Source organism: Diorhabda carinulata, chromosome X (assembly GCF_026250575.1).
Source record: "Diorhabda carinulata isolate Delta chromosome X, icDioCari1.1, whole genome shotgun sequence".
Classification (NCBI taxonomy): Eukaryota; Metazoa; Arthropoda; class Insecta; order Coleoptera; family Chrysomelidae; genus Diorhabda; species Diorhabda carinulata.
The window spans coordinates 32691745-32718150 of record NC_079472.1 but is presented as its reverse complement, the minus strand read 5'-3'; the positions used below and the strand labels follow the sequence as shown (position 1 = coordinate 32718150).

The following is a 26406-nucleotide window of genomic DNA, read 5'->3' as shown; positions in this document are numbered from 1 at the left end:
GCTTTAAATAGGGTTGTAAAGAGATTTGGAAACATTTTCCTCTTGTGAATAGTTTAATTTTATAATTTTGTGCATATTTTGGCTAAATGATTGTCATATGTATTTTGAGCTTTCCATTTGCATACTTGGTTTTTTTTACAGACGAATATTTAGAATTTCCAAAAATTCTGTTCAATCTATAAAAAACTAGGATAATTTCTAGTATATTGTTAACCTAAGTCCAGGCCTTTGTTCCATTAGAGAGACGCGATGCAATATGATTATAAATAAAAATCGCGCCTCGTATATCATCTAATATTTATTTCATATCGGCTAGATTTCAATTGAGAATAAGAGACTCCGACAAGCGGTTGTGACTTCGCTCTGATGAGGCGCAAAAACGTCGAAACTAGTCATCGACGATGAACGTTACGTTCTTCCAAGGAAATGTAATTCAATATTCGTCGCGGTGTTGTCAAGATAGTAGTTGCGTTCATTTTTGAAGAATGGTAAACAATAATTTCGAATTATAGAAATAAGGGTTCTAGACTCAAGCAATAATACAAGCGCTATCTATCAAAAATTTGTGGAGCTAAAAATAGGAAAAATTGAAACCTCAGAAGACTCTATATGTCGGAAACTACCAATATTTTTATAAATATTTTCCCGAAATAGGAATTTCATGTATATGAAAATCTTTCTCGTTTGTTTCTAGATTAATTATACGAGGTTTTCTGTTTGTAGGCCACGTGTCTCTAGAGAATGATCGAGCAGGAAGAACCGGGAAGAAGCGTGTTGGTTGGTTATCCTGCAGGATGCACTCGAATTCTCGAATAGCAACCGACAGAACGAAAAGCTGGAATATGCGTAGGCTGACGTCAAGCCCGTTTAGCTTCTCTGTTCTATCTGAAATGTCAAAGTTCGGCCTCTCGGCAATCGATAAAGCGTTCAGAATTACTATACCCGGGCTTCTTTCTTCCGAATACAATTTAAAAACGAATTTGAGAAAAAAAAATCTCTCGGGAAAAATTGTACCAATAAGATTAGTTTTATTTTTAAAAATATTCATAAAACGTGAAAATCTTCCTTATGTTTTTTTTTTTTAATTTTTGTTGTTTCACTCATTCTCTTACTAGTCCGGTCAATCTAAACATTCGGTGATACATGAAGTTACCAACTGAAATTAATAAAATTATTTAAGATAATATTTTCAGTTGAAGTCAAAGGTCAAAAAAATGAGTTTTCTACCTCAAACAAAAATTGTAAATCATAAAATTATGTACACAAGTATTTTTCCTACGTTTCTCGTAATTTGACAGCTGTCAAATGTCAAGTATAAACATTACGAAGCTTAGATTCAAGTATCTAAATGGAAAATCTAAAGAAAACAAACGATTTTAAATAACCAGTATGAGAATTCGTAACTACTTTTGGAAATCATCTGATAGCATACTAAACACTCACAATTACACTGTCTGACGCGCGTTTCTATAACCGAGTTATCGTCTTCAGAGACTGAAGGTAAACTAAAACCTAATGACTTGGCTTACCTCTTTTATACTAACCAATAAACCTTCCCACTCGATTTCATTCCTTCCATTAATTCCTAAGCGGGAATCCTCAGCTTGACTTCTAAACTATAACACGGGTTGTAAGGAATTCGCACTTCGTTTCTATTTAAACTGTCCTTACATATAGCAATATCGATGCTTCCAAATGCATCCAAAAATGTATTATTGGATACCTTTTTTGACAATTTTACATTATTAATAATTATGTCATGATTTTGACTGGCATCGTGACCGATTTTACGGCCCATCCATATTTTAAATGAGCTATGTGCTCCTTTAACCGGACCTCAACGGATCTCTTAGTTTGTCCAATATACTTCCCTTCACAATAACCACAACTAATTTGGTTGTTGTGGAATAGTTTTGCTCCACATATATATTTTTATTAAGTGTAAATATTCTTCGATTTCATCAGCTCTCAAATGATTATATCTCATTAAAGAAGATCAAAATTGCTAAATGTAAGAACAGCTTAAATAGGGACAAAGGGCCAATTATTTACAGCCCACTCTATAGCCTCCAAGGAGGTTTTCCCGCTGGAATTAATATTCGCCGGAGGTTTATTGGTGGGAAAATTTAGTATAAAAAAGGTTAATACATTTTAGTTTACTGCGTCTGAAGACGATAACTTGTTTATCGAAACGCGCGTCATACAGTGTAATTTTCAGTGTTGGTGTAGTGGTAATGTAAACAGTGTCTTCAGTATTAATATCAACTTAACCCTGGTAGCATATAAGAGATTTATAAAATTCGATTTACTCAAAAAAATGCTTCTACAAACTTATTGGTGTATAAAATTTTACCTAGGTTCGCTTTTTGATCCTTCTCAATTCCTTTTACATTATTAGTTATCACCTGCTTCCCGTTTACGGCCCTTTTGATAGGATATTCGAATACCAACTTTTTTTAAAGAAAATGCTTTTCAGAATTCGAAATTTATACATTATAACCGTCGTAATTTTGTACTATTAATTTTAGATATAAATCCGAATCTGCGTGTCCCATTGTCAAAGTATGCTTTTAATTAAATTAATTTATTTTAGACCATTTGCAAGTAATATCAACTAAAAAACATTTCGAAGGAATAAAAAAGTTTTGGGCATTGTTAATTTTCACAAGGAAAACAAATTAATGACTGTAACGAATTTGGAGTGGATTAATATTCAGTAATGATGCGCAAGTTGTATTGTGATAAAGATTCATTCCTTGTTTATCATATTTCGTATATAAAGATTTAAATGAATTGTTTTCAGTTACTGACAATAGTAATAAAAAATTTACCAGGAACAGGCGGGCACCATGATGTCTGTTGGTCTGCATAATTTGTATAAAAAGTTCTTCGGCTTATTTCTAAAGGAGTCAGTGCTCCTAAACTATTGAGCTTCATTTTATAGCCTAAACTAACATAAAGATGTTGTGGAATAAAAGTAAAGTGATGATATTTCGAATTTAAAACTATTATACGTCTTTTTTTCCTTTACTAAATGAAATTTTCCGTTGGAATCTGACGTGATTTTCTAGACAACAACCAGAACTGGATCTAGCCAATATCCAGTCGATGTAAACCGGATTAAACTTGAAGTAGTTTGTTAAATTCTAGTTAAACCCAATCGTAGTTGAGCGTTTGGTATGAATTAGCTGTATAATTTGATTTCAAATACTTTAAAATCAATTCAAACTTACTTAAACAACTTGTGGAAATACATATGTTCATTTTTTTACATGTTGTTACGTTTACATGATCTATAAAGAAAAGTTCTATAATACAGTCTTCGATAAAAATTTTTCACCATTGATGGGAAGTGAGTTATGAGGATTTCATTGAGTTCCATGAAGATTAAAAGCGCTTCAGATTATGAAAAAAGTGAGATTCTATATTATGGAGATTCGGAAATATCCCATGACAATTCATGAATAAGTCACGTTTGATTTAAATAGCTTTAGGAAAACGTCGATCGCATTTTATTTTTCTTGCGGACTAAATAAACTACAGAAAACACTTTTCAGTAGAAATAAAGAAAAAAACGGGTTCCATAACCTTACGAAGGATTTTTTAAATTGAAGTTTACTTGGATACTAAATTTAATTTATGGATATTTTTATATGTAATATAATCAGTTTTATAGCTTGTTCGATATTTCTGGATCACCAAAAAGGATATGACTAATTTCTAGTCCAGCCCTGTGATCTCTAATAGAGTTTTGTAGACAACAATGGGAAATTATCCGTATCTCGACCACTTTCTACTTGTTTCGTCAATCAGATTTTCTCAGAACATGCTTGTTAACAGTCAATTTTTTTGAATTGGATATAGGGGGTTAATCAACTAGACAGCTAGCTATAAACTAGACAAAGTTATATAAAGGATATAAAATTATGTTTTCGAATAATTTGTATGGAAATAGAATTATATGTTGTGATGAAAAACAGCTTTGTGTAAGAATGAAGCAAATATTTAATGAAAGAGTGCCTTTCTAAGTCTTTGGATACGTAAAATGAGTACAAGGAAATTAGTGTTTATTAAATTGTAAATGTCTCATTTCCAGGAAAAATATTTAGCTATTTTAGTATCTTTAGTAAATATGGTCCTCGTATGAAGGGACAATAATACAGAAAACTAATTTTCGGATGTTTATAAATAGTTGTCTGGATCCTAAGTTTGGATTTCTAGTTCACACGTCGCTGTAATTAGTTTGTGATCAGTCGAGTTCTACAGATCAAGGTCTGTTGTTAGAAGCAGGTCTAATAGACTAGCAAAAAAATATCATTAAGGCACAAATTCTTCGTGTACAGTATGACTTATTTTCTCACACAGACACACAAAGAAAATCGAATGTCATCTATAATCTCAAGCTTCGTTTCTGTATTATTCTCAAAATTAGAGTTTTTTTTTCTATAATGCAACTAACAACTTAATCGTTATTCACATAACTTTAATAAAAAATTTTCATAGTATGTCACCATAGTTATAAACTATTTTCAATAATAAAAAATAAAAATAGGTTATGTTACCATTCTAGAAGACGAAATTACCGAAGAAATGCTGTTTAAAAATAACATTTAGGAAGGTCATTGTTGACACTCCCAATTGAGCATTCTAGTGAATTGTCAAAATCAGCTGATGCCCTTTTAAAAATGACCGCCGTGAAGTTATTTGTTGAATTTTATAACTTTTTATTCCCAGTTTTATTGGGAAATGGATTCTTAAAGAGCTGCTACTTAATGGATTATGAGATTGGTTTAGTGGTTTAGTTGTTTTGTATAGTCTGAAAAGCAACTAGATTGGAAACTGGTGGAAAATCAACAGAATTCTGACTAAAAATCTAATAAAAACGAGTTAATTCACCTTAAACTTTAAGTTTGTACTTATACCTGCCCCTGGGTTATCATTTCACAACCTTAAAAAGTATTCATTCTTGTTTGATAAGCTTGAAGGCAACAAAAAACTAAGTATTCTAAATTTGGTAAATTGTTTCTTATCAGCAAACTGACTAAAGAAAAAACCGCGAATATACTTTCGTTGTATTAATTTCAATGAAATAGATCTAAAATTTATCTATTACGTTGTCTTAACACCATTAATTAGAAATAAACAATACAAAATAACCGTACTACTTGAAAAATGAAGAAAAGCCAAGTCACTTTGACGTAGATCAGCTGTTTTCTTAGATTACCTACGTAATTACGTTTCACAATATTCTTTACTTTTTTTTAATACTCTCTTCGACATAACCACATTTCTTTCCCTATTTGTGTCTAGATTTGAGCCTCTATTGATCTTTGACATTTTAAAGACATAAATATCTATTCTATTCAAGAAGTTTATTGTCGCCTCGATATCTACCTGGTTGGAAATTCCTCCAGTTTGGTTTTCACCTAGTTGGAAATTTCTCTGATTTGATTTTTAAAAAATATATTGTATGAAATTTTTATTGATATGAATGGTCACGAAATAATAATAAATAATTTTAGTTTCGTGAATATATTATATATTCCGTTACTTGTCACTTAACGAATTATTATTTTAACAACCTTGAAAATAATCTATATTATACTTAGCGTTATCAAAATGATTCCTAACCCCCAAAAAAGTCTATACTATATTTATTATCCTTTGAAAGTGACGTATTAGGTTAGTTAACAAAGAGAGGGTGTTTTCGGCACAAGTTTGACCTGCCATAGTGGGTCGAGGTCAGGGCTGGTCTCGCCCGCACGTTCCTTGACAAAGGCCGGTCGATGGAGCTGTGCATGTACCGTGTTTAGGATAATGTATACAATTTAGGGTAGTACATTGAATACCAACTTCGTTTAGAATCATTAGGATTATATCAAACCTAATTTATAGTCATTTACACGAGGAAAAAAAGTTTTTTAGGGAATATTTGAATAGGCAGCAATTAACCTACAAAGTAGTATAATTTAGCGATATACATTTTTAAATAAATTCAAAGTTTCAGCTCGTTTTTTATAAAAGAATTTACATTTATTTTTTGATAAAAAATTACGTTTGATTAGTTGAAAAAATTTGTATTTTTGGAACTAGATTTTTAATCCTCGGTAACCATACTGATCTACTACTAAATAATTATCAAAATATTTTTCGTTTCATACAGCTCGAAAATTTCAACTAGTAAGTAACTTTAAGAATATTTTTCATGATTTTTGTTATAACAGGACAAGTTATAACGCTCTACAGTAAACTTAAATGATTTTAAAATAAACCATTTCTACCATCACGATTTATTTGTTCACCCGGTAATATTTTAATGGTAAGGAAACTCATCTAATGAAATAAATAGTAAATATTGAAATACATTAATTGTTAAATACCACGCCCTCTATGAAGCTTTAGTGAAACTTCACAATATACTGACATGAACTCCTATAATTAGTTTTAAAAATAAGAGTAAATGGCAAGAATGTAACGACTGTTTCTATTTAATTTAGACTGAAATATTTTTTCCAAACTGGAGTTTTTGATTTTAAATTATAAAATATATTAATTGTGATATACCGCGCCCTCTATGAAGTCTTGTTAAATCTAACCAATATATTGATATGGAACTCTATGATGAGTTTTTGAAAATAGAAGTAGATGGCGAAACTGCACGGATGAGATAATATATACTTTGTTTTATTTATAGTTTATCTATACTTTACAAATAAAAGATAAATAGTTGGTCTAATCTAATAAACAATTAATCTTCTTTAATCACTCTGTGAATTGAAGATTTCACATTTTTCATTTTCTATTAAAGGACTAATTTTTCCACGTTTACGCAGCACTTTCAAATTTTCCATAATCGAACTAGAAATCACCATAGATCGCACACTACACCTTACAAGTTGCAACTAAACTAACCTGTTAAGGCAGCTTGACATAATGCAATACAACTTACAAGAAATTGCATGCAAGTCTTTGTAAACAGTAAAAGTAAACAAAATTCCTAACCTCAAATTTCATCTAATATTTTATACCTATAGTTTCACAATGAAAATAACAGAGCGAAGTTTTACGAAACTCAGCTGATCTGTTAAGCCAAAAGTAACTAGATTTATCATCTACTATCAATAAAAGTATATCTCGTGATAATAATGTAGTGATCAAATATACATAAAATAAAAATGAAATTCTTGACATCCTCATTGTCACTGATTTCCTATCACCCTGTAATAAAATATAACCGATACTTTTCCTTTTCCGCAATTGTAAACCTTGTAAGTGCATATAAAAAGCCTTTAAAGAATGAGGGAGACACCCGATAGCTTTGGTAAAACTAATACGAAGTCGATCAATTTACATACCTACCGTATGAAAAAAGAAAACACACACGGATAGTTTCCCTTCATTCGTTAGTAAATAAACACTATTGAGAAACGATACAAGAAATATAAAAAATTTTTTTATTATATTTATATTATTTTGATCGTGTGAAAGTTTTGTTTAATACTATGAGTAACGAAAATATACCTTTATTGGTCTCTGAACCATATAAACTTTATTCCAGTGATACTAAAAATGTGAGTATACTTTTTTATGAATAAGTTATCAAATTCGCACGATTTGCAGTAGATTAATATAAGCTATGAATGATAAAAAAGGTCTAAATAATTTAAGTAAAATTTATTCTATTTTGTAAATTCTAATAAATTTAATTGATTACTGCTAAATATTTGAGATGTGGGAAACAAGGAAAAATTAATTTTTCTTATTGGAACAAAGTTCTTATTTTGATATTCATGATGAAGGTGATCTATAGATCAATATAAATAAGCAAATTGTCAGTGTCAATATCATATTTTGATAAAGACTTAAAGAAAAGTCGAAACCTCAAAATTTATCTTTCTTTTAAAAGTTATCAAAAATAAAACTAATTTTAAAACAGAAGAGTCCTAAAATCAAAAACATTTAGTTGCATTAATATAAGATTAGGTCAGTGAATAGATAGTAGACACGTTTGGATGACTGAGTTCTGTGGCATTCTTGGCATGGAGATACATTTCTGATCAAATGGTGACGAGACATCAATAGAAAGAATTTGTAATCTATAGGATTTTTCGAAAAATATGAACGGGTTACCTCGAATATGATCTGAATGTCTAGCTAATTCGAATCACGTTTATTGTTGTTCATACATGTTGCGCATGCTTGAAAATGCGCAGAACCGACCTGGAACCTCGGAGGATAGAGAAAGAGTTATCATTCTGTCTTCCTTAGTCTGAACTTACAGAAATTGTCCATATAGATGTACTACATATATCGTTAATCAGGTCGTAATCGTATATGATCGTTTCTATCCTGGTAGATCGTTGAATAAATGCGTTCAGCTGACGGTTTGTTTCATTTGTCTATGGTCTATGGATATGTTCATATCTGTCAAACTACTATATAGACGGTTGGTATGGGCATGGTGTAATAGGCGAACGACCAATGAAAAAAACTTCCAAAACGCTGCCATACTAGAAATTCAGCCGATCACAAGACTGCGCGAATTTTAATGCTGGATGCTATGATGACGCAATTACATTCATTTATTGTTGTTTGTTTTTTTTTCATGTCAATCAATGTTTGAATTGAGAAAATATCAAATTTGAGTTTGTATTAAATAATTTAAAATGATATAACTGAAGTAAATGAAATGGACAAATTAAATGTGTTAGTGTACAAATTATACAGATTTTTGTTAGTTTTTTGAAGATCTACATCTATTTTTCTACGTCATATCGACTATTTTTACAATTTTTACAATTATTACAATTTGCTGTCTGTAAGATTTACAATAAAAAACCGCGAATATATAGCTATGCGCGACCCTTGTCTAGGTTATTATTTTCAAAACAACAATATTATGATTGCATGGCAATATGGCGGCGTTTTGGAAGTGGGCAGAACAGGTCAAAAATTGGTCTACGAAAAGAATTCATCTTGTCTCTATTACACCATGGGTATGGGTAATTCATCTTCTCTCTCGTTCGAGACACTTTATATATATACTGCGCATGCTTGAGAATGCGCAGAATCGAGCTGGAACCTTTAAATGGCTGTCTACTATAAAAGTTACTGATATTTGCGGTTTTTATACTTTTCAGCATGAAAATGATTTATTGGTATTAAATTTTAGTGCAAAAACCGTGTGATGGAGCTAAGCGTTGATTACTATTCAATAACAATTGCTTTATATCCAGGATTTATTATACAACTGAATGAATATCATGAAAGAATTTACGTACAAAAATGTAATGAAAATCAAAAGTTCTTCCACCGAAAATTAAACGCGACGTTGGGAAACTGTGATCTAAAAATTTCGTTCTGGGCTAGGATCCGAAATCAGGTGATCTACTTCAATCCAGGTTATAGTTTCAGAAAAATCCCTATACCTTTCATCGTTCATTAGGTCTACTTAATGTTCAGAGAATTTCCAGTACCAAGAATACGCAGACCATATAGTGATTGTTGTCAAAGGGGTAGTGTCCGGAATAATACTCCCCATAAAACACTCAGAAAACACATCACACTTCAACATTGTCTAACAATTAACGCTAAGAAGCCAAAAATCACTAATGCTAGTGCTAACAGAGCTTACAGTTGTCACAGATATAAAATCTTGCAGCTGATTTAGATTAGATGTTTACATCATGGATATAAGCTAATTTTCCCAACTCTTTCGACAACTGCAATGAAATTTTTGATAAATCTACCAAGTTAAGACTAGATCTGTAATAACGACTTAAGCTAGACACTAAAAGCGGCCAACGATATGGGACACTTGTCAATTTAATAATTGCAATAGGTGGCGAAGACTTAGGGAACTGGTAGAAGCTGCCAGACGTATGAACGCTTCGAAGACGTCGAGCCATCATTAAGTGGAGGTGTTCATCAAAGAGAGAAAATGCGCAGCATATTCTATGTCATTGGGATTCAGTATTAATCCAAATTCAATACTACAGACGTCTCAGTAAGAAGAAGAAAGAAAATTATGGAAAAGATGGAAAAGGTAGCCGATTTAAAAGGACAACATAATAAAACTGGAATTTACTTTCAGTTTCTAGGTCGACAGGGTTAGATTTAGCGGACTACAATAGATCTGAATAGGTCAAAAGCAATCTTCTTGAAATCTATTTTCTAAGACATGTCATCAAGGAAGATTATGGCAACTGTTTCTTCAGTTGAGCATGGTGTATATCTAAATGATTTTTTTCGATTATAAATACCGAGCTAGCAATTCTTATATACGATTAGCTGACTGAGATCGCAAGTTTGACGAATGACGAATGTCTTTCCGATTTGGATATTATTTCACTTTCATTCAATATTTTCCCGTTCTCTACTAGTTAAACTGGATTATCTATTGTCTATCTTTTAGCGAGAAGTACAATCAAGTCAAGAATTACAACACTTTGCAGAATCGTTTCATCAACATTACGATGAACCAAGTTTTGATTTTGTTGAAGACGTGATTCCCGAAAATGACCGAGCAACGCTCGCGTGGAAAGACGTAATAGCATATTTTCAATACCGGAAAAGTTTATGGGCATCGAAAATTAGGAAGACGGGTGTGCTTCTTCACGGCGGTAAGAAGAAAGAAATCTTCTCTTATCACTTGTTATAATGATGTTTTGGGTTTATAGTTAGTGGCGTTGCCTATCCGGGAGAAATTTTAGCGATTCTAGGTGGTAGCGGATCTGGAAAATCTACTTTGTTACACGCTATAACTGGTACGCCGGTGAAACATCTAAAAAGAATGGGTGAAGTTCGTATTAATGGTGAAGATGTATGCTTTGATCGTTTACGAAATGTGTCAGGGCACGTCCATCAACATGATATTTTCATACCAACGTTGACCGTAAGGGAACATTTACTTTTCCATGTGAGTTCCATTATTTATTGAATTATATCATATTATTGATCGTACTTTTAATATGACAATCTTATTCTAGTCAGATAATAAAATCTTAAATCGTTAAATTTTTTTATTGAACACCTTGTATATTTTTGGCTCAAACTTTTCCAAATTATTTGCAGAATATTAAAACTCCAATACAACATCGATCTTTGCTCAATGGTTTGTAAATGTGTGTAGGCAGAAATGCAATTTTTTAAAATCCATTTTATGGATCGAATTTTTCAAATAGGGGTATATTTAATCGTAAAAACATGCACTATTGGTGTCGAGAAAATTCATTTATTACTCATCCAATCAATCCGCAAAAACAATTCAGTATTAATATATGGTGTAGTTTAATATATGCTATCAGAGGTACTGGGAGAATATTTGGATGATCTTGATTTAGAAGCACGTAACCAAATTTATTTTCAACAAAATGGAGCTCCTCTCCACCAGGTACGCGAAGTCAGAATGTTGTTGGAAAGACTTTTCCAAGATAAGTGGATTGCTACAAATGGTGCTACACGTTGGCCCCCTGACATAACTCCCCTGGACTTTTATTTTTGGGGTTATGTCAAGAACGAGGTCTATAAAAAAAGATATACGAATCTGGCCGAATTTGAAGATAGTATCAGACACATTATAGCATCCATCGACGGCAAAAAGCTACGCAACGTGTACTAAAGTATACTCGAAAATTTATGGACCAAACCGCGATATTTTTGCACATCTAATCTAGTTTGTATTTGTTTTTTATACTGTAATAAAATATTTAGATTATTCTTGAGGTTTACCTTAGCCAACTTGTTAAAAAAATAAATATCCACATGTTGGAGAGATGAATACGTTAATAAGTTGGTTATTTTTAGATTTAGACTAATGCTTTTATGTTATAATTTCGAAAAGTTTGAGCCGAAAATATACAGTTTTTCCGATTTACTCGAAAACGGTACAAGCAATTGTTTTTCTGTTTATCCGGCATTTTAATCAGCGTAAAAAATACTACTACTTTGCTAATTTAACCGACTTCGTATCTAGAATATTAAAAAAGTTAGCGATAGTCCGCACTTAATTTGAAACACCCTGTATATAATGCAGAGTTTTTAAGACTTGATTTAGGGATTCTAAATCGACTCTACAGGACCTACAGCTCGTGAAATCTGATGGTGTAAATCTGGTCACGTTTTGGGAAGGCAACCACGTGATTTGAGGTGCCCCACCAACAACTATGTGGTTTGATAACTATTGATTAAGCAACAGTAAGTTGGACTAGAAAGATTGTATCAATTTTCTCTCGAGGACAGAGGAGAACAAAGATAAGGAACGAGAGGGGTCGGTCGAGGACCTGTCGTTAAATCTCTTTATAGTATTACGTACGATAATAACTGATTTCGTTGCGTTAAGATGCTAAGCATGCAGCAAAACAAGCTACATCTTGCAATTTCATAATACTGCATATGATTGAAATTGCACGATGTTGTCTACTACTAACCAAAACTAACGCTCCAGTTTTCTGACACTAACTTTAAGCAGGGTACTTCAAAAACCCTAGGACATTAAGAAAAAAACTACTAAGTAATTTGTAGGAACAAACAATAAGAAAATTACATAGTAGAAATGGAAAAAGTTGGTTTTACAACAAAGTTAGATTAGTCAAGTGATCTGACTGACATCTGATTGGTTGTTAAATCAAAAGTAATTACATTTTTTCTTAGAATTGCAAACCTATAAATTTTGCATGAATTGCATATCGATCCTCTTCAAATTAACTTTGTTGATTTCCATTCAGAATTGAGTGAAATTATTAACTAGATTTGAACGTAAATTCGAATGTCCCTGTGTTCCTAGCTCGGTGCAAGGTCTGGACTATATATTGGGTGTATAGAAAATGTTCTATTAAAATTTCCGAAGAAGTTATTGGGTTACAGGAGCGCTGTGGAGACGGGTATTTTCGTGGATCAGAACACTTCCAGAAGCCTTTTCGTTTGTTCTGAATAGCTCTTCGTAAGCGTCACAAAGTTTCACAATATGAATCTGTTGTTCCAGGTTGCATACATCCAAGCAACAACCTGTCCCAATGGATTTTATTCTTCATTATTATTATTATAACGGTCAAGAAATTCCAAAGCTGTACCCAATCGAGGAGAATTTTGGTTGTCGGTCAACAATGTTAGGAACTAGCAAGCGGAAAATTTTCTCTAGCGCAACTATTCAATAAAGATAGACTACAGTGCATATCTTGAAAATTGCGAGCTTCCCTAACCACTCGATCAACTCTCTGAACAATGTCATCTGTAGAGACAAAATTGCGTCCTTGATATCTCCATGATAAACATCAGTTCAGCCATCTTTTCGAAACCGTTCCCGAACAACGCCATCACTCATAGAGCTGTCTCCATACGCTTGACTATTCTTTGATGAATATCTGTTCGCAATTTTCACACTTATCGGAAGAAACAATCACCAGCAATTGAGCGGGAAAATGCACCAATTCATCAATTTTTTCAAAAGTTTACTAGTTTCAAGCTTGTTAAATCCACACATAAAGTGAATTTCACTATTTAGTCTTGATGATATTAACAATTAACAGTAGAATCCAAACTCATCTTGATCTTTGTGTTTACGTCGAACTGATTGATCCTTATTATTAGATCGCATCATTTCTGACACTCGATGATTGCGGCGTTGCCATGTTTTTTAAATAATCAAAATTTAATGTTCCATGAGTATTAATGATTTTTTTTCAACAGAGGAAGTATCGTTCATTGTCTTATCATTATGCTTAGTGATATCCGAAGAGTACATCCGAAGCAGTAATTTAATTCATTAAAACGTGTTTAAATTTTCAGGCTTATCTTAGAATGGATCAAAATGTCACTTTAGCCAATCGAAAACGACGTGTTGATAAAGTTTTAATGGAAGTAAGTTTACATTGGTTAATAATGAACAAATTTTGTACCTCAACAAAAGTCAATAAATTTTAGTAGTTTGAAAACCAGTAGTAAAAAAAAGGATTTTTATTACTTGTTTTGAATTATATTTTTAGCCTTGATGAAGATCAAATGAAGGATAGAAACATTAATTTTATTCTGATTCCTCAACCCACAATACCATGCGAAATATTTATAAACATTAAAATCAACTTAAGGAATTCTGGATTATTGTAAAATATTTCGTTTCCATGTTTCAGTTATATTTGAAAGACAAAGAAAATTTTAGATTAGGCTCTATTTATGGAGCAGTTTTATCCAGTGGCGAAAGAAGACGAGTTTCGTTCGCCACAGAAATTTTAAGTAATCCCCTCATAATGTTTTGTGACGAGCCTACGAGTGGATTGGATACATCAATGGCGTTGCAAATCGTACGGGTTTTACAATCGATGAAAAACAGTGGAAGAACTATATTGTGCTCCGTTCACCAACCTAATTCTGACATGTATAACATATTCGATAAAGTTTTATATTTAGTTGAAGGACGTCTGATATACCTTGGAGGAAGAGAAGCAGCTGATACGTTCTTCAAGACGTAAGTAAATAACTTTGTTAATTTTCAACGTGCAGATCAAATGCTTTCTTCTTGATATTACATCTTTCGAATCGTGCCCAAAGTATGTATTTTTCCTCTTTTTAATAATTTCAAAGAGTTCTCGTTGTTTTTTGTTTATGTTAATAAGTTAATCTAGCTGTCCAAAGAAGATATATCCACATTTCGAAAGCCTCTAATTTATTAAATGTTTTGCTTTGTTTTCCTGCTTTCCTACTATGTGGATCAATTGTTATAAATCCGATTAGTTGCCAGCGATTAAGACCATGTCATCATCATATCTGATATCTGCATCCACGAATCCAAGAAAAGTTGAAATTACACTCTTTGTTTTTATTAAATTGACGCTGCCACACTTGTAGTTGTAAGTTGAGGTCATTAAATTTGTCTGCTTTAAAATTGATCAGGTTTTCTTTTAAATCAGGATCTTTACTTGCCAGGAATTCAAAAATTGACTCAAAAAATAAATAAAATCTTGATAAACATGCCTCTTTTGACAACCAGTGTACTTCAATTTTTTTTTTAACTGCATGAATCACAAATTGAAGCGATTGGTGCAATCTATCACTCAAATTTTTCGCTACTAGATGCTGTCGATGTATAACACAGTGAATTGAGTTACCTCTGGTATAATCTTTTACACAGCATACATACACATTGTCTTATTTTGGTTTATATGGTCTTGGACATTATCATGTATTTTTACTTGTAATATTTGGTTCCAATACATCGATTGTTCTTATGATCGAGTTTATTGAGGTGTTGGATACTATCGAACGCCTTCTCGTAATCTACGAAGCTTGGACAGATATATTGGTCATGGCAATCCTGGACTAATCCTTGCGTGTGGATTATTGCTTCTCGATTACCTAATTTTTGTCTAAGCACAAATTGTGAGTCGCTCATATCCTCATTTTTGATAAATTCTTCGGTGTTTTTTGGGAATATTTTAAAGATATGATTTATCTGGGTCTTCTTAGGTAGGAAGACAAAAGTTGAATATAACCATTATTTGGTAATGGTATATATGGTTTTAAAGATTTTTTTTTACTATTTTTGAGGGAGTGCAGGATTATGAAACTGTTTTTTAATGAATAATTTGTTTCAGTAATGGAATAGTTTGTCCGCATCTCTTTAACCCAGCGGATTATTACATAAGAATGACGTCAATAAATCCAGAACATGAAGAGAGATGTTATGAACGTATTTCGTACTTATTCCAAAAATTTAGAACTTCAGATGAGGGTTTGGAATTAGACAGAGTTGTTAACTACAGAGTAAGTGCTAATATATATACATCAAAATTGGAAGAAATACTGTAAATAAAACGCCTGCTACTAAACAACTTAAATACAAATAAACATCAAACGAGTTCCGTTTGTGAAAGACGCTGCCCGAAAAGATAGATTTTAATTTGAGAAAACAACCATTGAATAGAAGCTAATAAAATGCAAATCTAGAAAAAAATAAGAAATACAAAATAGGCATTGATTGATGTACGTATAATAGAAATGAAATGACAAAAATAGCCAGGAATTTAGTTGAAATGGTCGACCAAGAGAAAAGGAAATAAGAATAGAAGAAATATTGTAAATAAAACGCCTGCTACTAAAAAACTTAAATACAAATAAACATCAAACGAGTTCCGTTTGTAAAAGACGCTGTCCGAAGAGATAGATTTTAATTTGAGAAAACAACCATTGAATAGAAGCTAATAAAATGCAAATCTAGAAAAAAATAAGAAATACAAAATAGGCATTGATTGATGTACGTATAATAGAAATGAAATGACAAAAAATAGCCAGGAATTTAGTTGAAATGGTCGACCAAGAGAAAAGGAAATAAGAATAGAAGAAATATTGTAAATAAAACGCCTGCTACTAAAAAACTTAAATACAAATAAACATCAAACGAGTTCCGTTTGTAAAAGACGCTGTCCGAAGAGATAGATTTTAATTTGAGAAAACAACCATTGAATAGAAGCTAATAAAATGCAAACCCAGAATTTGATATTTGATTGGTGTACGTATAATAGAAATGAAATGACAAAAAATAGCCAGGAAATTAGTGGAAATGGTCGACTAAGGGAAAAGCAAACAAGAAGAACAAGTAGACAATGGATTCACCAGGTACAATGAAAGAAATATGGAAAAGAAAGTACCACAGACAAAATGAATGGGAAAAGAGGAGATACAATCTTAATTCGACTTCTGAAAAGGCAAAACGATATAGAAATCGCCAACTAATCTTTGTTTCATGAATGTTATGGCAAACATAAAAAAAAGTATCAAAATGATCGAAGCCGAATTATTATATTTATATATTTCTACGGGACTGCTCGGCTTAGAAATAAGATTTTTCACTCTATACATGAACCGTTCATTACGAAGTTTATTTATTACTTTTTCAGCTGATTTTCTAGCAAAACATTTTCTTCTTTTAATTTTTGTTTTTAATAAATTAAACACCCAAATATTTGTGTGTAATTATGTAATTATGGAAATTATAAACTAACGGATACACAGCTGCACGCCATTTAAAAGCACTGCCACAAAAGATGGCGTGTGACTTCATCTATTATTGGGTAGCCATTTGCTATGGTCTAGATATATCTGGAATAACGGAAGTTGTTTATTACTAGACATTTTATAAAGTTTCTACAATGTTCTAGAGTAATTGCAAGATCATATATAGTGGAGATACTCACAGTTATTGAAGATATACGGTGAGCTATAAAAGTTATTCGGGCGGAATAAGTGCAATTTTCGTTTTCTAAAGTGTTTGGAATGAATTTTAAGTTTGAAATTAACTTGTATCCACGAACCTTTTACACGAGAAACGTTACAATATCTAATACAAATAAATTTTTTATTGGTCGGACTACAAATTTTTATTTGGAATCATTTCTTTGATAATTCTGTTTTAGAAGAATATAAATACGAAAAATATGATTTCCTACTATCACAAGGCTTCGTGTTGTGTGCAATTTTGTGGATTAATATGGAGATCTTTGATTAGTATTCTTAAAGATCCCGCACTTATTAAAGTTAGATTATTTCAGACTGTGGTAAGTGACAGTATAAATTATTTACACAAATTTTTGAAATTTCCCTCTGACTGAAGCCATGATATGACTCAATATTTTATTTTGATATATGTCCTAGAGGATTTTCAGATTAGCTTCTTACTGTGGCTTATCTCACTCTGCCCCCTGTCTAGATTCCGCCTGTCTTTGTCTCTTTCTGTGTTGCCTCTCTTTATCTCTGAGTCTTCTTTGTCTGTCTCCTCTGTATTGCCTCACTCTCTACTCACTGTCTACTTTCTGCTTGCCTCTTTCTCCAATTCAGTGTCGTCTCTCCCTCCCTCTGTTCCTCGTTCTCGTCGCTTTGTTTTATCTGTATCTTTTCTATGTCATTTTTCAGTTTTCTTTCTGTCTGCAATCTTTTCGTTAATCTTTATCTGTGTTATCTCTCTCTGTTTCTTCTTTGTATGTTTTCTAAGTCTTAGATAGAGAGGTTTTCATTTTATTCATCTTATCTTAAATCATACGACTGAATAAATTAACAATTTTCAAAATATAAAATCAAAATAAAAGAAAATAAAAAGTAATCAAGACATACTTACATATTTTCGAAGTGGTATGAGAATTAATAGACAGTTATTTTTATGTTATTTTCGGAGTTTATCGCGAACATACATCGTAACTCGAAACTTTTGTCTATAAAGAAAATATATAATCAATTCCACATACTAATGTGTCCCAACATCAGGTACATTCATGTACTGAATACAAATTTTTCTTTTTATTAAGTGCTGTAGGAAAAACAGATTTTTCTAATTTGCTAGTTTTTACTATTTCGTTTTCACACATCTCTATTCTTTCGACTGAGTACCTGAAGCTGCGCTTGAGGATCAGTAGACGTAAGCATCGGTGTTTTAAGATATGGAAATTTCAAAGACGTACGGTATCCAAGAAACACGTATTTTGTTTAAAGACGTAAAGACAACAGGAACTAAGATTATGGTAAGTCCACACGATACAGACTTCCATAAAATTCTATAGAATTTGGTCTGTGCAAACTAGACAGTACAGACAAATATCGGTGCGGTCCAAAAGTTGGGGTATGCATGTAAGTCTGCTAGCTAAGAAATTTAAATTGTATTTTCGAACGAAAATTATAGAAAAGTCAGTACAGACATTCTATCAACATGTTTGGGTAAAATTTTTTTGTTCCGACTTCATAGTCTGTATAGATATCTGTACGAACAAAAGTCTGTATCGTGTGGACTCACCATTAGAATCCTACTGTTTTGTTTTTTTACTTCTCTCCGTGTTATTTCTCTTTTCTCGATTATAGTTTCGAAATTCCAATGAAAGTAATTCGGAAAGCCTTTATGGGTCGATTTTTATTGTAGATAACATCTTTACTGATAGCAGTGCTTTATTTCAATCAAAAAATGAACCAAGAAGGCGTAATGAATCTTAATGGTGTCTTATTTTTATTTTTAACCAGTATGACGTTTCAAAATGTCTTCGCTGTTATTCATGTAAGTACTAATAAATTTATTTTAAACTAATATTACACATCATAGTGTACGAGGATATATTGAAAAATTCTTGGCCTACTATCGAACCAAACAAAATTTCAATGTCAAAATATTTTATTACTCGACATATTCTCCTCTTAATTCGATACATTTATTACAGCGAACCTTCAACGTCTCTAGACCTTTAAAAAAATGTTTCTTCTTGCTCTGCAAACCAGACCTCCACAGCTTTTATTACCTCCTCGTCGGAAGAGAATTTACGACCATTTAAACTTTTTTTCAGTTGAGGAAAGAGATGATAGTCGGACGGAGCCAAATGTTGTTGGGGTTTTTCTAGTAATTCAAACCTTAAATCACGAATTTTTTGCATGGCAACATGAGATTTGTGTGCAGGGGCATTGTCCTGCAACAACAAAACACCTTTGGATAGCTTTCCGCGTCTTTTCTCTTTAATTTTTTCCCGTAGATTAGTCAATAATGTCGAATAGTAATCTCCAGTTATTGTTCTACCCTTATTCAAAAAATAAATCATGATTACTCCATGTCAATCTCAATCTGAAGCAAGAATTTTTCCAGCAGAAACTTCTTAGGTCTTGGAGAACCAGAGTGTCGTCATTCCATCGATTGTTGCTTTGTTTCTGGATCGTAGAAATGTACCAAAATCTCTCCATAGTAACAATTCGGTTTAAGAAGTCTACATCGTTTTCAAATCGATCACAGATCGAACGCGATGCTTCTATCCTTGCACGCTTTTGGTCAACATTCAAACATTTGGGGATCCATTTTGCAGCAATTTTTCTCATGTCCAAATTGCCGTGAACTATATGATGAACGCGTTCGTATGAAATATTCAGTGCTTCAGATATCCGTTTTAGCTCAATTCGACGGTCTGATAAAATCATGTCATGAACTGCATCGATATTTTCGGGGACTGACACAGAAACTGACCTTCCCGATCATCAGTCATCATCTTCAATGGAAAATTTACCTCTTTCGAAGCTTGCAGTCCAATTTTTCACGGTCGCATACGAAGGATATTGATCACCAAGGGTATTAAGCATATCTTCGTAAATCTGCTTACCTCTTAACCCTTTTAAATACAGGTACTTGATGATGGTTCGATACTCCAATTTTTCGATTTTCCCAATTTCTTTGGACATCTTTTTTGGTCTAGGCTAACTAGATATCTTTACATCCTCGTATACAGAGTGATTTTTTACCAGTTGCTTATAGTAGAGAATCTGAAATTCTAAAAAACTGGTAATTTAATATAAGTTTGATCTATGAGTGCTGATTTCTAAGTTGAGTACAATCTGTGTATGTTTATGTTTAAGTTTTTGAAAAGTGTGAATAAGAGCAGAAAAACTCAATGTAAAGTACCAGGTACTACTTAGATATGAAGGGCTTTGGGTTCCAGGTAAAATGTTTAAAAAGTTCGTGTTGTTTCAATTCCTAGTATCTGTAAAATTTATTTCTGACGTCTGTTACTGATATTTTTATTTGTGTGTTTGTCACCGAAACGTCGATTTTCAATATGCTTAAGAATCTTCTATTTAATTTAGTTAAGAGGACACCCAGTTGGTAGAATGAAGATCGAAATATCAAAATATTCATATTTTTACTCTATATCGATTTGCCTATCTCTGTGATTGGCTCAATTAGTTGACTAATATTGTTTAAACTTAATTTTTATATTCTTTTTCAAGACCTTCACCATGGAATTACCAATATTTCTTCGAGAACATCGTAAACAAATATACCGCACCGATATATATTTTTTGAGTAAAACATTGGCTGAGCTGCCATTTTTTGTTATAATTCCTCTGGTATTCACGTCGGTATGCTATTTCCTCGTTGGACTAAATCCGCATTTCATTAATTACGCCACCACATGTGGAATAATGGTATTGGTTGCTAACGTAGCTTTAGGTTATGGTAAGTTTACGTAAACCGCAGTTGAGATTTTATATAAATAACATTTTTAAAAGATATTTAAAAGCTTAGGATACAGTGTGGAAGAAAACACTGATATACATATGAAAACAGCACAAATACCAAATAATTTAATATAATCAACAAACGGATATTTAACGGGAAGATCGTACGACTTAACATTTAAATACCCGATGGTCTTTCGCAGGAAAATGAAAGAAAAATGATTAACGCAAAAAAGAACGAATATACCAACGAAAAATAATAATGGAAAACCTGGAAACTCACAAAGCCGAAATCAACAATTATTGCGACAAATGGAATGAATTTCAAACGTAACTACAACGACACCATAATAAAAATAAACAAAGAAACAATAGAAGAAGTAAAAACCATAAAATAACGGGTCATTCATGGGAACCCGATGTTTTTAAAATAATCATAAAAAATTGAATATTTACTTTAAAAAAGTTGTGATACTGGGAAATATCTAGTATAAACTCGTGCTGGGTAGACACCTTAAAAGTGTCGTATTTTTGCATAACTATGTATATATGAAGGACTTTCTACTTATTTTTAAATATTTTAGGATATTTCATTTCGTGTATGGCGAGCACCCAATCGATGGCTTTGTCCTTGGGGGGTATTCTACTTATTCCTTTTTTGCTGTTCGGAGGTTATTTCATGAATTTGAAGTAAGTGAATTATGACTCATCAGCACTAAAGCACCTTTTGGACTTTATGGATATTCATTTAGGTTATTTGTGGTATGGACGAGGACGTTATTCGTATGAGGAAAGATTTGGCCCTGATATATGAAAATTTCTGTTTATTTATATCCTTTCACTACATACAGAGTGTCTCGAAATATGTGTTTATATACCTTTCCTGTTTCCATACATACAAATTATTCCCAGGCTTTTTTAGAGGACACTTTTGTTATTAATTTCCATTCCAAAGCTTTACTATAAACTTGTTAAGATATATGACCGGAAATCTATTGAAACATGAAGATTGTTCCTATTTTATTCGAAAAATTCTAGGTCTATACCGAAATATTTCGAATGGTTGTCGTACACATCATGGTTTAGACATGGTAATGAAGCTTTGATGGTGAATCAATGGAAAGATGTTACAAATATTCAATGTTCTAATAACAGCACGTTTTGTGCTAGAAATGGACAGGAAGTGCTACAAGCGTATAGTTTTAGGGAGGTAAAAGTACTTTATTATATTGTTTAATTATTTAAATAACTAGTTTACGTGAATGACTATGTGTGTTCTGCGATCCAGATGTATCCCTGAGTATTTGACGTGCTCTTGTTTTTATAAGAAATTATAGTTAAATGTGACAGTTGGACATTTGCCATTTGTCTGTGTGAAAGTAAAAGTAACGGACTTTTCTTCATTTACTTCAATTCACCATTTGTTGAAGCTTATGAAGATGACATGAAGGTTGAAGCTGAAGCTCTAGTGGGAAAATTAGCTGCGTTTGATCCCATAGAAATGGTTTGTGGTACATTGAAAGCAAAATTTCGCAAAAATAATCGTTTACTTACTTAAAGTGCGGCAGTGATTGAAAATATACGTCAAGTTATATCGAAATTTGACAATGATCTAAGTTACCACTTACACTACGGCAGAATATTTTGTTATTTTGATTGTTAATTCAAATACGAATAGAACTTGTAAATTTCCGAATACTTTTTCTTAATAGTTACTAATACAATGAATAACTGGTTTTTGTATTTTTTCTTGATTTTTGTTATTCAAGCACGAATTACGGCAAAACGAAATCTTCTTTTTGAAAAATGTGGCGAATAAAGTTATTCAGAACTAAAATATCTACAATAGACATCAATTAGTTTTTCAAGTAACCTCATAATTTTAGAGAAATTTGGGAAAAACTGTATTTTTTCTTGATTTTTGTTATCAAGCACGAATTACGGCAAAACGAAATCTTCTTTTTGAAAAATGTGGTGAATAAATTTATTCAGAACTAGAATATCTACAATCGACATTAATTAGTATTCCAATTAACCTCAAAATTTTAAGGAAATTGAAGAAAAACTGTATTTTTTCTTAATTTTTCGAATTACGACAAAACGTGCCTTTCTATTGAGAAAAGTTGTAAAGAAATGGAATATCTGCCATCGACATAGTTTTCCACTTAACCTCAAAACTCAAACTGTATTCTTTATTGGTTTTTGTTGTTTAATGATTAGAGCAAAACAAGATTTCCTGTTGGGTATAATACGGCAAATAAATGTTTAAGAGAATTAAAAAAAACACAAACGACCTTTATTAAAATTAATTAATTTAATTTAAATTTTATTTTAGGAAAATTTTTATATGAACATCGTAGTACTGTTAGCGGAAATAATCGTCTTCAGGGTATTAGCTTACTCTGCACTTGTAGCAAAAACAAAATAAAAGCTAACTCGATGTTTTTATTATCAAATTATTGTGTTTATTATTTTTATTATAAAGCGCGTGTGTTGTAATAAATAAATCTATTCATATTTTATAAATTATATTCACTTTTTATTCACAAAATAATAATTTTTTTATTATAAGTATCACAATCTATACTTTGATTAACCCACCCTTTTATATATATAATGTTCTAATATCGACATGACAAAAACTCGATAGAGCTTGATGATTACTTCGAGTTATGAGTGAAATAATCGATTGTTTTCGAGTCCTCGAGTGGTATTCGTTACGATTATGTCACTTCGCAGAAATACAATTTTGCGTTCAGAGATTATAATACAGGGTGCGGCAGCATAACTTCCTTTTTTAAAAAGTTCGCCATTTAGTCGGTAGATGTCGTAACGGAGTGCCAGTGGTCTCGTTCGAGAGGGGGGACTATAAAGTTTTGTCCCGGCACAGTTCAGTCGCCATCATGCGTTGGAACAGTGAGGAGCGTGCGTTTGCCGTTGAGGTTTACTTTTCGAGCGGATGTTCTGTGATCGCAACCCAGCGCGCCTTTCGGAATCGCTTTAATTTAGCCCCCTTGGCCCCTGTCCCGGACCGGAAATCAATTGTTACGTGGGTCACTACGTTCAGACAAACTGCAAGTGTGACAAGACGAAGAACTGGAGTCCCTCGGCCCATTAGATCACCGGAGAACATTGAGTTAGTTAGAACTTCAGTGTTGCGATCACCACGGCGTTCTGCGCGCAAACATGCGTCTGCCCTTGGACTTTCCGATCGTTCTGTGAGGAGAATACTTCATGATGATCTTCATTTTCATCCATACAAGATGGCAATTGTGCAGGAACTTTCTGAACGTGACTTCAATTCTCGGAGGAACGCGTGTGAGGTTTTTCTGGAAGTCGTTCCTGAGGACGCTATTGTTTTTTTTAGTGATGAAGCCCATTTTCATTTGTGTGGATCCGTAAACAAACAAAACATGCGCTACTGGGCTGATACCAATCCTCGACAATTGCATCAACGGCCTTTGCATTCACCTAAAGTCACAGTGTGGTGTGCAATTTACTCACGTGGAATTATTGGTCCCTGGTTCTTTGAGGAAAATGAAGTCACAGTGACAGTGAATTCGCACCGGTATGTAAACATGTTACAGGAATTTTTTTTCCCACGGCTAGATGAGTTGGACTTAGGGGACACTTGGTTCCAACAAGACGGAGCAACGGCACACACTTCAAGAACATCGATGGCTGTTTTGAGGGAACACTTCCCAGAGCGCCTTATCTCAATTAGGGGCGATTTGGAGTGGCCAGCCCGCTCTCCCGATTTGACCCCTTGTGATTATTTCCTATGGGGTTTTTTGAAATCCCGTGTGTATGTGAACCGTCCAAGGACCCTACAAGATTTGAAGACGAACATCCAGGAAGAAATTGCCAACATAACGCCTGCTATGGTGGCAAGAGTCATGACAAACGCCAGAAATCGGTTTACTCAGTGTATGGAGAATGGGGGACGTCACCTAACTGATTTGATCTTCAAAACTCAGTAAAACAAAACTTTATGTATGTGCCTGTATTATAAAAAACGAATAAAAATTTTCTGATTCATACAATAAGTTTTATTAACTTTTGAAAAAAGGAAGTTATGCTGCCGCACCCTGTATAATATTCAATAGCTTCGTTTATTTCTAAACTGAAAGCTATTCAAAAGGAATTCGATGACATTTCAAGATGTTTTCCTACTTTTTGAGTAATTTCAAGAAGTTAAAAAGTATTTGTATTATAAAATACTAATGACAATCCAACAGTAAACGTATAAAATTCACAGCTAACGTCAAAAATTCCGACTATAGTTTTTTCAAAAATGTATTTTATATTTTCATTTCCTCAATGCATTTTCAATTCCAAAAGGAAAAAGAATCCGAAGGGGCTAAATCTGGCGAATAGGTAAAGTAGGTTTCTTCGGCCGAAAAGGTGATGTGACCGCATTTTGGGATAGTCATATAATTGTGGGCAAAAAGTAAAAGAGCATTTTAAGTAAGTACTTTTCCATTAAGACAACGTAAATATGATTCCCATGGTTAAAATTAACGAATTAGACTTAAATTTGTTCATCTCCCACCAACTTCTGAATTGAAAAAATAATTTCAGACGAGACACAGTAAAAAATGAATCCAAAAGACACCCTTTACATCTCTACCCAAATATAAAATCAAAGATATTCGGCAAATGAATCGAATTTCTCATAAATCAAAAAACTGTCAAGTCAAAATCAAAAAATGAGAACAAAAACACAAAGAAACGATTTTGTCGTTATGATAAAAATAGTAAAATAATTCTTTCAAGAATTGAATATTTGAGACAAATTAAATATTTTAGGGACCAAAATAAATCTACAGTGTGTTTGTTAATCAGCCTTACGTTTACAGAGGTGATAAATCTTTGTTTAGGATTTTTTTCTATCTTTCTGTTCAATGTATAACATTTTATTAGTTTCCTGCGAGGTAGATAACCAATGCAACATGTTTGCAATCGGTTTTAAGCACACGATTTGTAAAAGACTTTACCTTCGACCTTTGAACCAGTATGAGCATTTTTAAATACGTACTAAAGCTAATAGAATTATTTTTAATAATAAACTTTTCTTTTCTACGTTTTTCGTGTTATATAAAAAGACTGCTAATTGGTTAGCCAAGTTAAGTTGAAGAAAATGCTTTCTAAAGTATTGGTAAACTGGATAAGATCTGAAGATAGTAAATCTTTATTCGTTACCGGTCTTTTTTATATCCAAAGCTAATTTGTCCATGAAACAACTTATTTTAACTATGGGACGCCACTGAAGACGACAGAATCTTTTGTTATTTTTTTCCTTCCACCGAATATTTTGCTTCTTCCAGTAGGAATAAAACGATCCACATACACGTTTTTAACAATATTTTAATAAATCAGAACCATTGCTACGCCACTGCCAACAGAATTACGAAAGTTTGTTTTTGATTAATAATATAATAA

The 26406-nt window shown here is 32.5% G+C and overlaps 1 protein-coding gene across 1 annotated transcript; it reads left to right on the top strand.

Annotated features, from left to right (window-relative positions):
- Positions 1 to 7350: 7350 nt before the first annotated feature.
- Positions 7351 to 23515, top strand: LOC130901454 (protein white). The gene is made up of 12 exons (XM_057812864.1): positions 7351 to 7571; positions 10415 to 10622; positions 10680 to 10918; positions 13786 to 13857; positions 14127 to 14461; positions 15588 to 15756; positions 17406 to 17546; positions 18896 to 19027; positions 20734 to 20962; positions 21549 to 21654; positions 22003 to 22174; positions 23300 to 23515. Exons 1-12 carry the CDS (start codon positions 7503 to 7505, stop codon positions 23390 to 23392), a joined length of 1965 nt encoding a protein of 654 aa, XP_057668847.1. The 5' UTR covers positions 7351 to 7502; the 3' UTR covers positions 23393 to 23515.
- Positions 23516 to 26406: the final 2891 nt, after the last annotated feature.